The sequence below is a fragment of the Phyllostomus hastatus genome, unplaced genomic scaffold (assembly GCF_019186645.2).
Source record: "Phyllostomus hastatus isolate PE091 unplaced genomic scaffold, TTU_PhHast_1.1 phas_scaffold_39, whole genome shotgun sequence".
Lineage (NCBI taxonomy): Eukaryota > Metazoa > Chordata > Mammalia > Chiroptera > Phyllostomidae > Phyllostomus > Phyllostomus hastatus.
Genome location: NW_025334028.1, coordinates 12,073,821 through 12,085,639, shown reverse-complemented (window position 1 = coordinate 12,085,639; position 11,819 = coordinate 12,073,821). Strand labels below are relative to the sequence as shown.

At 38.4% G+C, this 11,819-nt stretch overlaps 1 protein-coding gene across 3 annotated transcripts; it reads right to left on the bottom strand.

The window, feature by feature from the left end:
- Positions 1-1,644: 1,644 nt before the first annotated feature.
- MEPE (matrix extracellular phosphoglycoprotein) lies at positions 1,645-11,601 on the bottom strand. 3 transcript variants are annotated; one of them, XM_045820459.1, is made up of 4 exons: positions 11,548-11,601; positions 6,754-6,807; positions 5,723-5,812; positions 1,645-3,120 (listed from the first exon to the last, which is right to left on the bottom strand). In XM_045820459.1, the coding sequence occupies exons 1-4, from the start codon at positions 11,599-11,601 to the stop codon at positions 1,645-1,647; spliced, it is 1,674 nt and encodes a 557-aa protein (XP_045676415.1). The 3 variants fall into 3 exon arrangements, with proteins under 3 accessions (XP_045676415.1, XP_045676416.1, XP_045676417.1); XM_045820460.1 differs by having other exon boundaries at positions 1,645-3,117; XM_045820461.1 differs by lacking the exon at positions 5,723-5,812.
- Between the last annotated feature and the right edge of the window lie 218 nt (positions 11,602-11,819).

Genomic DNA, 11,819 nt, shown 5'->3' with positions numbered 1-11,819 from the left:
TCAAGGTAGATATTTACAAGCAGAGAAATTTATGAGGGTGGGGTTGAAGGGAGTAGCAGGCCGTGGAAATAAATATCAGAGCCTGGAGGGATCTTTTCTTTTTGGGCACAAGGTGGCAGACTATGCCCATTTCAGTCACTGCATATAAGGCAGGTTTGTTAGGCTGAGATTTTCTGCCCTTTTTTGGAGATGTATGTTTACTTAAAAAAATAAAAAAGAACAAGAAAGAGAGAAAGGAAAAAGGAAGCTAGTCAGCTCGATGGCTGAAACCTGAGTTCAGCCAAAGCACAGGCCCTCTGCCGGGCGGCAGGGTGTTTCCAGGTCCCTGCTCCTTCCAGTCTGGACTCGCCCCTCCGCGTCTGCATCTCACAGTAATACGTGTCCGACTTTGAAACACTGAACTTCTTTTAAAAGGATAAAGAAAATGTGAATAAATATTCATGAACACGCAAGCCGGGACAGAGGAAATAAAATCTGACCAGAAAATTGAAATTCACTTTCTCCACTAGATAGCAGATGAGGACAGACGGGCTTTGGAAGGTCTAGCTGTAATTAACCAAAGACCATTCATTTTCTTTAGCAGCTCATTTTCTTCCCTTTAAAATGCCAAGTGTTTTTCATGTGTTCAGACCATTCACATGTGTAAGCCTGATGTAATCTGGGATACAAGAAGCAGGTTGATTTCAATTCATTTAAATGCAATTTAAATTCCTATGTCATTTTTTTCACTTCATTAACTGCTTCTAGTTGTGTGTATGCATACACCAAATTATCTTATATAAAAATCAAATTACTAGGAATAGTTTATTCTGGAATTCTGATGGTGACTAATTTATTAGGTGACATGTTAAGTCTTTCCATTCGTACTGAACTTTTTTTACTTGGAAGATGGAGAATAAATTAAGCAAAAAGGATAACCTTTGTTTTCAGATACACTTAGCATTTATTTCAGGTTTCCTTTCTCTTGGAGTGGAAGGAGGTAGAACTGAGAAAAGTGATGATGGTGATTTGCTTCTGGAAGTAAAGTTTGCCTTCTAAGAAGTTGCTTATGTGCAACATGGGGAAGAGTCTGAAGCAGGCTGTCTATCAGAGCAGAGGGACTTCAGAGGAAAAAGGAAGTGCTGGCTAAAGCAGAGGGGGTGAGGGATGCTTTCAAGCTTTATTCAGCAGGTTAATTTCACAGCACTGCCTTTGACAGACACAGAACTAATCTGGTCACCTCTGAAATTAAGCACCACAGATGATAGAGTTTTCTTATTGATCATTTATTACAGATTACTATATGAGATGTTGTTTGTTTTCATATCTACAAAGCAACAACAAAGGAAGTTTGACATTCACAAACTATTTTAAAATGACACCTATTCAGATGTGTCCTATTCCATAGATCCTTAATGAATTTTTTCCTTAACAAATGCAGCATAACTTCAAATAGATTTGATAAAGCATCGTAACTTTGGATAGAATTCTATACTATGACCACTAATAGAGCAACAGTCCTTGCCAGGAGGCTGGTTTCTAGGCTTACTCAATTCCCTGCTCTGTCCTTCTTCACCTGGTCTGCTCTCAGGTGGCTCTCCTTCACCGGCAAGTCATGGGTGTCTATGTATTTGAACCTTCATCCTGCTGAGAATTACTGGTGGACTAGTCACCGTCACTCTCACTCGAGCTGCCACTGTCAGACGATTCGCTGCTGTCACGGTTTTTAGGGGGCCTAAACCTCCTGTGGGCATGGGGCTTACTGTAGCCCCAGGAGCCTTTCCTTCGTGGTGCACCCTTATTCCATGTAGAGCTATTTTGTCTGTGGGCTGGATACTGATTTTTCCCGCTGTGTGTTGTTATAGTCCTTTCATTATTGGGGCCACTCTGGGAACCTATTTCATTTTTAATTTCATTGTCAAGACCATGAGAAGGAATGAGCCGGCCTGGACTTTTGCCCTTACTTGGAAATCTTTGATTTTCATTTGAGGTCACTTGATTCCTGTTAGAATGTTCAGTACCTTTTCTACTACTCCCTTCGCCATTTTTTGGAATTTCATTATAATTAGTACTTACAGCTACATCACTACTGCCTTCTTTCGTCTTCTCTTTCGAGGGCACATGAGGGTAATGAAACTCTATTTTCCCTTGGTGAGCATTCTGGCTGCCAGCGTCCACTCTGTTTCCTTCTTTTCCAGGGAGTTCCTTAAAATTAGTGCTGCCTATAATGTCGTTGCTGCCTTCCACTAGGCTCACACCAGCGGTATTTGCCTCTTGTCCTGTTTCATCCCTGCCTCCAATGGCATTTCTGCCACTTTCTGCTTCTTCTGGGATGTCATTATAACCTGGGCCTCCTGCTTCAAGATTAATAGTCTCAGCTTCACCTGGGCCAGAAAACTCTGTTTGAATATCTGCACCTTCTAAGTCAGGATCAACAGCTTCTCCTTTACCGGAAATGTCCTTAAAAGGTTGGCCATCTCCACTGAAAGGAGGGATATCATTGTCACCCCCTTCTTGAACATCTGGATAGCCACTGCCTCCAAAATCACTGGGGATGTTTTTGAGTTTTGGAAACTGTTTTAGATAGTCAGTTTTGCGGTGGGTATGGTGGGTACTTTTGCTTTTTACTGGAATATTTGAGGCTTGTGAATCTCTTTGGTAATTCTTCTTACTTTTTGAGAGATCTTTAGCATACTGTGCACTTGCTGGAATTTTGCTTCCAGTATTCCTTGGTTTGATCTCTTTGTTTTCTTCCCCCAACAGTTTAATCACAGCTTTTGGCTCCATTATATGTCGCATATTATTTCTGCTGAGAGCTGCACCATATTCTTCTTGGTCATGTAGTTCACTGACAACATTGTCTCCATCCTCGGGCCCATTATTCCCAGTGGATTCGGGGTAAATGGGCATCTTTAGGTTATTGCGGGCATTTTCATTGTTACTAATACTATAGTCTTCACTCATTGTCTGTCTATTTTCAAAAAGATTTGGAGGTTTACTAATTTGGTTATTTTTATTAAATCCAAGAAGGAACAAATCTTTCTCTCTTTCTTGCACAATGTTTTCTTTAGATGCTGGCTCTTGATTTCTTCTCTTGCCAGAATGGTGAAGAGCGGTGTTGTCTTTGTTTTCTCCTTCCTGCTAAAGTGTAATTTTTAACATAAAGTGAGTATTTTATTTTACATTTTTAAAATCTAAAAATTCTTAGCATATGTATCTCACAACCAGATACTTAATAAAAATGTTCTATTAACTCAATAGAGCTTTGTTAGTAGAGCCAATTCGGGAATGACCCAAGCAGGTTTTAAAAAGAAAGAAGAATGAACAGGGTTTGAAGGATGGGTAAGATTCAGATACCTCAAAGGGAAGTGGTGAGAATATTTTAAGAATAAGTAGCATATTAAAATGTTTAGAAACATGAAACATTTGAAAGATAATATAATAAAATTATGGGTTTGGAGTAGAGAAATCCTAAAGAAGAGAATAAGAATTAAATTTGGAAATGTAGATTAGGACCTGATTTTTGAAGGAAGACAGAGTGTGGTCCTCATCTTGTGATTAGTGAGTCTTTGCCAGTGACACGGAGTTCATGTTTTTAAAAGTGTTTTCTCTTACACTTCCATGTTCATTTCTTTCTCTGTCTCTGTCTCTCTTTCTCTCTCAAATATAGTACTGTCCTACTTGGAGGGCTGCCTGCTTTTGTACATGTAACTTATTGATGTTAGAAGCAGTGAGGAAATTGTTGAGTCTTCTCACACTTGACTCTCAAGATAAAATTGGTTTATGGAAGTGCCCTCTATTCTTACGAAGCTGACTAATATGAACATACAAAAGTTGCTACTTATAGTATTTTTAAGCAGTAATTCAAAATGATTTATTTGTGGGAGTTATGACATCATTATTTACTAATCTTTTATTTGGCAGGTATATTCTGAAAAGAAGATTTTGCAATAAGGAAAAAATAAAATAGAAAAAAACTTTATAGTGAGATATTTCTAGAAGTATTTTAAACATTTAACTTATTTTAAGACATTAAATTCTGGAAAGTCATACATGAACATTTATATTTTCCTTTGCAATCAAGTTCATTTGCTTACTGTTAATATATTCTTTTGAGTTAAACAGGTGCATTGGAAAATCAGTAGATTATAATAATTCCTTATTAATTTTTTCCCTCTGTACTCTGAAGTGGGAAAGTTTTTTTATTTAGTGCTTTTACTGCTTTTAAAACAGTAGCATAAATACTAATGAATTGTGTGAATTTTACTAAAGACCAAACAGAGTTCTTTTATAAATGAGAGCATTTAAAAAACCCTTTTAAATTGTGGCATGTGGTGGTCACTTATTTTTGCATTTGCTCATGTTAAATGATTACCAACTGCGTTGTTGATGGTGTGATCACCAATCCGTTGGCTGGTCTGATTTCCTCTGCTCTGCTTTTCTATGTTTATGTCTTCACTCATGTTGTTCTTTTTTTTTTTTTTTAAAGATTTTATTTATTTATTTTTAGAGAGAGAAAGGAGGGAGGGAGAGAGAGAGAGAGGAACATCAATGTGTGGTTGCTGGGGGTTATGGCCTGCAACCCAGGAATGTACCCTGGCTGGGAATCGAACCTGGGACACTTTGGTTCCCAGCCCGCGCTCAATCCACTGAGCTACGCCAGCCAGGGCTTCATGTTGTTCTTTTCATGGAGAATAGCCTCTCCCACCGACTTGTTTGGTCAAATCCCACTCATCTTCCGAGACTCAGCTCAACCATTTCCATTACAATCATTTTCCCTGAACACTGGGCTAGAAACTCTTTTTTACTCCAGGCCCTAAAGCATGATATTTGAAGTGCCACTTACATAGCACTTTGCACATCTGTCTTGGGTTAATGGTTTTTGTAAGTGCCATTTGTTTCTTTTAATTTTTTCTTATATAATTTTAACATTCTGGAGGGAAAAAATTAAGTTTTCTCAAGCATTTTATCTCACGTGGTATCTTGCTCAGTTGGAAGAGCTCAATACATATTTGCTATAACAAGTAAGTTTAACAGGCAGTTAGTCTTAGAGATGCATCTGAAGAATATTGAGCAGAACAAAACAACATTCTAAAGGGAAACTATAACTTCCATGGGAAATGAAGCCGGATTTGGAAAAAGAAGTAGTCTTTTTTTTTTTTTTTGCTGATGGCATTTTAAGCTGTGTCCAACTCTTTGGCCAATGAATTTTAAAGAAGGGACTGAGTGAAAAGAATTATTGTTCCCTTCTAGTGACAAGGCCCTCATTCTTTCCCTTCTGAGTATCCTGACACAGATGGCATCCCCCATGGAATAATTTAGGGGACACTAAAATGTGTCACTCTTTAGGCCAAAATGACTTCTAATCCTCACTATTAGAGCATATGGTGGAATATGTCTAGAAAACCTCCTTATTAAAAAAAAAACACTAATCAGAAGCAATAAAACAAAAACATTCACGGGCATCTAGAGTCCACCAGCCCCATACCTGCCTCAACAGGTCCTGAAGTAGGGCAGGGTTTGGGCCAGGGCATGGGTGGCCCTGTGTCAGGGAGACTCTGGAACACAGAGTTCTGTGGCAGAGATGCTTGAGGATCCTAGGATGTGGGAAAAGGACGAAGGCACCAGCCACAGGCAGAAACCCCAGAGCAGAAAAAAGTAAACTGTCTCCCATATAACTTCCCCTGGCATTAGTCCAGAGTTTGACTCAGGGTAAGGATCATCACTCAGAGATTCAGCTTACCTTCATGTTAGTTTGATTTTTTCTCCCAGATGATGTGTGAACATACTTAATATAATACCCATGTTTCTCAGGGTGACCATTGTACATTATCTACAAAAATACAACATTACATTAAGATGAGATTTTCTCTCACTAAGAAGTTTCCTGTTCTCTTTTTTGACAGTACAGATTATTTTTAAACTTGGAAGTCTAATTCTCCATCTAACAAATGGCAGTACTTCCTATAACCACAGGAGGGCATATGCCAACCAATCCCCAAAGATAGTAACTTGTTTCTTTTCTATCTCTAAATTAGTTTTCCCTAAGTATGACTATTAACTGCCCTCTTTCCCAGGTTGTATCAATTTCATTACCAAATTTCAATAGAAATGGATCCCTTGGAAATATTTTCAGGTGGGAGGAAGCAGGGGGATTAGAAGAAAGGCAGATTTTCCAGTATAAATGTCTGATGTCAAATGGCAAAACTCACAGCACGAAAATTCAGTCCCTTACATTTTCGGTTTTTGCCTTTGTAATTTTCAGCTGAGACAGAGAACAGAGGATTGTTAGTTCTTGGAACAGAATTTTCTGAGGCTGCCAGAAGAAACCGTGGCAGGCAGAAGTAAGCTGCAATTTGGTGACCTGAAAAGCTGAGGGAACTTGTTTAAATTCAATGTGTATGGAAAACTGACTCCATGTAAACAGAACTCCCTGTTAACGCTTATTAATGTTCTTCCATTTGTTTTCTCCCTCATGTATTGCTTTGTTTTCATGTATATGCATAAAAAAATAGTTCGCTAATAATAGCCCCAAATTTTTACTCACTTATCCCTCTGAAGGAAGAAATCATAGTAAAGAGAAATCTCCATTTAGAATGCTTTTCTCCTTTTTGTCACACATTGTATGAATTAGAGTGTCAAAATTTTGTTGTATAATTTTGTATTTCCATTCTAAGTACTCAAGAATATTTGGACAGTTAAAAATTTCCCCTGACTGACTTTTTCCTTTACAGAGTTAAAATGGATTTATTTGAGAAGAATAATTCTGTTTACCCTCTGTTCTTCCACACAGTCTTGCTTAGTTTTCTCAGCCTGTGGTTGAACCATCTGAAAGGAAACAAGAAATAAAACTTCACCAAACACGCATTCTTTCATTTAATTCTTCAAACAGCAAGTCTTATTTTTGTCCCATTGGGTTACACTAGTCAGTGTGGAAAATCATCCTGACCAGGAAGGATGAACGCCCCGCCACAGTAACATTTGTGCCAGTCTTACAGGAGGTGCCCCGTTCCTCCCCCGAGGGAGACAACACTTCCACCCCCATTACTAAACGCTGTTCAAGCTCAGAGAAACTGCCAGGCCAGGGAGGTGTGGCACTGCATGTGAAAAAGCTTGGCTGTCACTGGTATCTATTGAAAAAGAAGTTTTCACTAGAACTCTGGGTGTTATTTAGTCAGTGAACCCCAATCAGAGTTCAGTGCTGTGGACTTTATGTACATTAACTGTAAAAGTTCAGGATTGGTGTGTAAGTCAAGATAAGATGCTTCTGATTATCCTGCAAGAGTAAAACTATAGCTCTGCATGTAAGGGGAAGCACCACACCTAAGGATGGGATGTTATTGTTGCCAGTCACCTTGGCAGGTATTTCTTTCAGGGAAAGGAAAAGGGACTGACCTGCAAATTGGTACAAATACTTTCTCTTGGTTTCACATGAAAGTGTCAGAATATCTTGAAGGTACCTGGGGACAAGAGGTGGAGAGAGGCCAGAAACTAAAAAGATATAGACCCAGACATCTTGTTTCAGACTTTTAGGCTAAAATTTAGGTGTCATAGGAGAGCAGAGGAAGACTTGAGAATGCTTGAGCAAGCTTACCATGGAAGCAACAGACGTACCAGTTCTTTTATCCTCAGTATTTTTTTGTTTCCTTATTTATTTTTGAAATTCCTAGGTCATCTTAGATGTGGCAAGAGGAACCAATGGGTAGGCTGGTTTGTGTCTGAATGCCTGTGCGAAAGTGGTGTGAGTTGTGTAGCAATAGATGATGAGCAATTATCTTGCTTGCTTTCAGATACCACACTTCTGCTTTCTCTGTGATGCTCCCCACAAACAATATTTCCTGAACTCCTTTGTTGTCTGGCTGCAGTCTGGGTTTGGCTAATTGGAGACCGAGCCTGAGACTGAAGGGTAGAAGGAGAAAGGAGCCAAGGTATGTCCTTCCATGCTCTCAGTTTGAGGCTGCATCTCTAGGGTTGGAGGCATCTCCTTCAAGGTCTTAGTTCCTGCTGCTCCCACCCACAGCCCCACCCCAGGGCACTGAGAACACTGCCTCCTTCCTTGTTCCTCCGGCCCAAGGCCTCTTAGTGTCTTCCATCTTTGTGTGGCCTCATCACCCTTGACTTGCCCTTTCTGTTCATCTTGTGCTTTATAACCATTCTTCTATTGAACCTCTGGTTATGAATTTTATTTTCCTGACTCTACCTTGACTGATGAAAGCACCTTAGATATAAACTCAGATCTTTAGTAAAAGTGCTCTATTGGCTGAGCTCCCAGGAAGATCTGCCTAACATTCCATTCCATTCCATTCCATTCCATTCCATTCCATTCCATTCCATTCCATAAACAAAAGTAGTTAGTCACAGATACAGAGAACAAACTGGTGGTTGCCAGAGGGGAGGGGGGAGGGATGGGCAATATAGGTGAGGGGGATTAAGATGTACAAAGTTCAAGTTATGAAATAAGTCAGTCACCAGGATGTAATGTACAGCCTAGGGAATACGGTCAATAATATAGTATTATAATAACATTGTATGGTGACAGATGGTAACTAGACTTACAATACTAATCATTTTATAATGTATAAAAATATTGAATCACTATGTGGTAAGCCTGAAACTAATATAATATTGTATGTCAATTATAATTCAACTTTTAAAAGACAAAGAAGTACACATTAAAGAAATAATGTGTATAACTTTATCCTCATTGGATGGGGATCTAGAGGAAAGGGTGATATTATACACATTGGTTGTGAGAACGTTAAGATGCTTAGCATTTTGGGAAGAAAATACAGCAATATCCACCAACAAATACATGTCCCCATCTACTCAATACTTCCATTCTAGGAAACCTATCTGTTATAAACACTAAAGGACAAATCTTGCCATAAAAATAAAAGTACAAATTTATATGAAAAAAGTGTTTGTCAATGATACCTTATATTTATATAGCACTATAATCAATTTACACTATAAGTGTAAATTGATTTCATATAAATGACCTCATCTGATTCCTGTAATAACTCCTGTGAAAAAGGAAGTAGGAGAAACAGAATTGCCCACAATTACCACCCCAGCAGTAGCAGCCAAAGTAAAGGAGATATTTTGACTTAAATCTTCTGTCTCAAAGTCCCAGGATTAAAATAAGTTTTTAAATGGCCTGATATATGAAAAAACATATTTAATCATATGAGGAAATGTTTCTGTAGTTTATATTAAGTCCCTTCAGGCATATTTTATAATTTTATTTTTATTGCCTTTTTTATGTTGGTTTTTCTATGATCTTGTGCATATAAATTTAGATCATTGCATCATTTCTCAAAAATATCAAAACAGTAAAAATATATCTGGAAATGGGGCTATGGGAAAAAATATAAAAATTAGATGGTAGATATTAACTTAAAAAATAAATGACAGTTTGGGGTATTTGGCATCTTCTTACAGAACACAACACATATGCATGTATGAAAACATATTTGATAGTTTAGAGTACCTTAATATAGTTCACAATAAAAAACCATGAACTTACATCCAAGTAACTTATAACAAAGTCTTCATACTATAATTTCATATTGATGCATATTAATTAAATTTCATGGCACAATAATCACCTTTTATTTTTTTCTATTTCTAAATTTTGGTTTTGAAGGAAACCAGAAATGTTACCCCAAATATGCCTCTTTGCTGAAAGCATTTAAAAAGTTGTAAGCAGAAGCGTTTTCCCATCTTCCGCCTAAAGTCAGGAAATAAATTCTTCTACTGGAGACAGATTCTCACCAATCCAGAGACCACACCAGAGGGATCTGCAAACAAACCTTGTTAAACTGGCACTGATCTTCTTATGTGAGGAAGTTCAGGACAAAGACTACCCTCAGCCCATAAATTTTGTGTTGTCAATTCTTCACAAATTTATTGTTTCTTTGTCTAAAAGGTATAAAAGCTTCTGGCTCTGGTCATTTCTTCAAGTCTTCATTCTCTTGTGAAGACCCCCATGCACTTATAAAAGTTCAGTAAAGCTTGCATGCTTTTTTCCTGTTAACATATCTTGTCAATTTAATTTTCAGACCCACCCAGGGACCCTAGGAGGGTTGAGGAAAACTTTTTTCACCCCTATGGTTTGAATTTGCATTCTAGTTCCAAAATATATGTAAATAATGCAATATATACCAATTTCTGATTCCAACAACCTATTATTAAAAATTTTAGATAATTGCTCAAATAGAACCTATATATCTAGGAGAAAATATCATATTTATCCATTTATAATTCCAAATTGTATCTCTATGTCTTTGCAAAACCTCTTTCATTTGAGACATGTCCCCCTCCCTTCTCCTCCCTACCCACTTGGCAGTTCTCCCAGCCTTGACTGTGGCCCTGTGCTGGAGATGACCTTGTCTCCCTCTGCGGAGCAACACTGGCACGTGATTTTAACCAGTGGTCACTGGATTGAGGTTGACATAGCACATTTACTGGAAAATGGTTGGAGAGTTCCTTGGACTATGTTGCTCAAAATAGATTCATCCTAGGCTGGTGGGATTGCGCTGGGTCAGCAAGACCTCAGTGCCCATGGTGCCTGAGCACATGCCTCTGTGGCCCTGACTGAGCTGAGCCGTGGGGTTTGGGCCTGGTTGATGCGTATTTTAAGCATAATGCCCCCACAGGACAGTTAGAGGCTGTGAGCAGAGAGGCGACAAGCTTTCCTCAACTTTTGCTGTCCTTACCCAATGACATGGTTCATGCTTGTCAGTGGGTTACCCAACTGGTCACCCACTCACTCAGGACCTATATTTAAGTACTTCCGGCAACAGAGTAGCCACTCATTTCCATGTCTCTCCAACTGAAAAGGTTACTCTGGGAAGTTAGGATGCTTTCCAGACATTATGTAATTGGTAATGTAATTGTAATTGCAATCTCATTGCAGAAAATACCAGCGACATTCCGCATTTTCACAAGGTAATTTAGTCACATCCTGAGTACATCTGGGTGAATCAGAGAGAAAAAGAGAGACACAGGGAAACTAGAGCTCCATTTGGGCTGAGCTTGGGGCACTTCCTCCATCTTTAGCCTCACTAATGAAGGGAAACTCATTACCAGGATCTCACAGTGCTGAGGTGTTGCAAGAATTACAGAAAAGTTCGGGTTCCTCTCTGTTGCCATGTATTTGCAAAATCTAGTTGGTTAGCCTTAAAATATTCAAGTCTTTTTTCTTTAGTTTTTAGTAAAATACTGAAAAGTTCTTTTGACATGCTATAAGTTGAGTCTCTGAGCATTTACTCATTAATGTTAGTGGATTTAAAGCACTGTGGCTGGCTCTTGGTTTTCCCAAAAGTACTCTTTCTGGTTTTTCTTAAAAGGCAACGTGTAGACATCTTGTAATTCAGCACATGTGTATTAAAGTCCTTCTTGGTGTCAGGCTTCAGTGTCAAGTGCTAGATGCATTCTTTTTGCTTGGTACTGCATTGTCACTGAACTAGGTAAGTGCTACTAATGTGAAAGGACATTGCTAAAGAGAAAAACAGATGAAGAGAGCAACAGAATTTATGATGCATAATTAAAATCAGAAATGCTTACTGGTTCCGCCCAGGTCAGACAGAAAAGAAGTAGTCCCAAACAGACAATATGCATCTTTGAGAATCTCTGTGAAAAGACAATATATATGTTTTACCCTAAAGCACTGCCAATTACAACTGCAACCCTAAGTATAAATACAGCACAAAAGTATACAAACACCATTCCTCCTACAAGTCCTTTTTTAAGGAAAAAAAAACCTCTTTGTAACTTACTTACATTCAAGTGTGGATACTTAAATGTAAGTGCTTTCATAGGTCTAATTATTCCAACAT

What these genes read in the sequence shown, in the direction of transcription:
- MEPE (XM_045820459.1), bottom strand. Translation starts at nt 11,601, where the DNA reads ATGCATATTGTCTGTTTGGGACTACTTCTTTTCTGTCTGACCTGGGCG. An exon ending in ACTGTGTGGAAGAACAGAGG is followed by an intron (nt 5,813 to 6,753) that starts GTAAACAGAATT and finishes GTATTTTTGTAG; the next exon opens with ATAATGTACAATGGTCACCC. An exon ending in AAAATCAAACTAACATGAAG is followed by an intron (nt 3,121 to 5,722) that starts GTAAGCTGAATC and finishes ATTACACTTTAG; the next exon opens with CAGGAAGGAGAAAACAAAGA.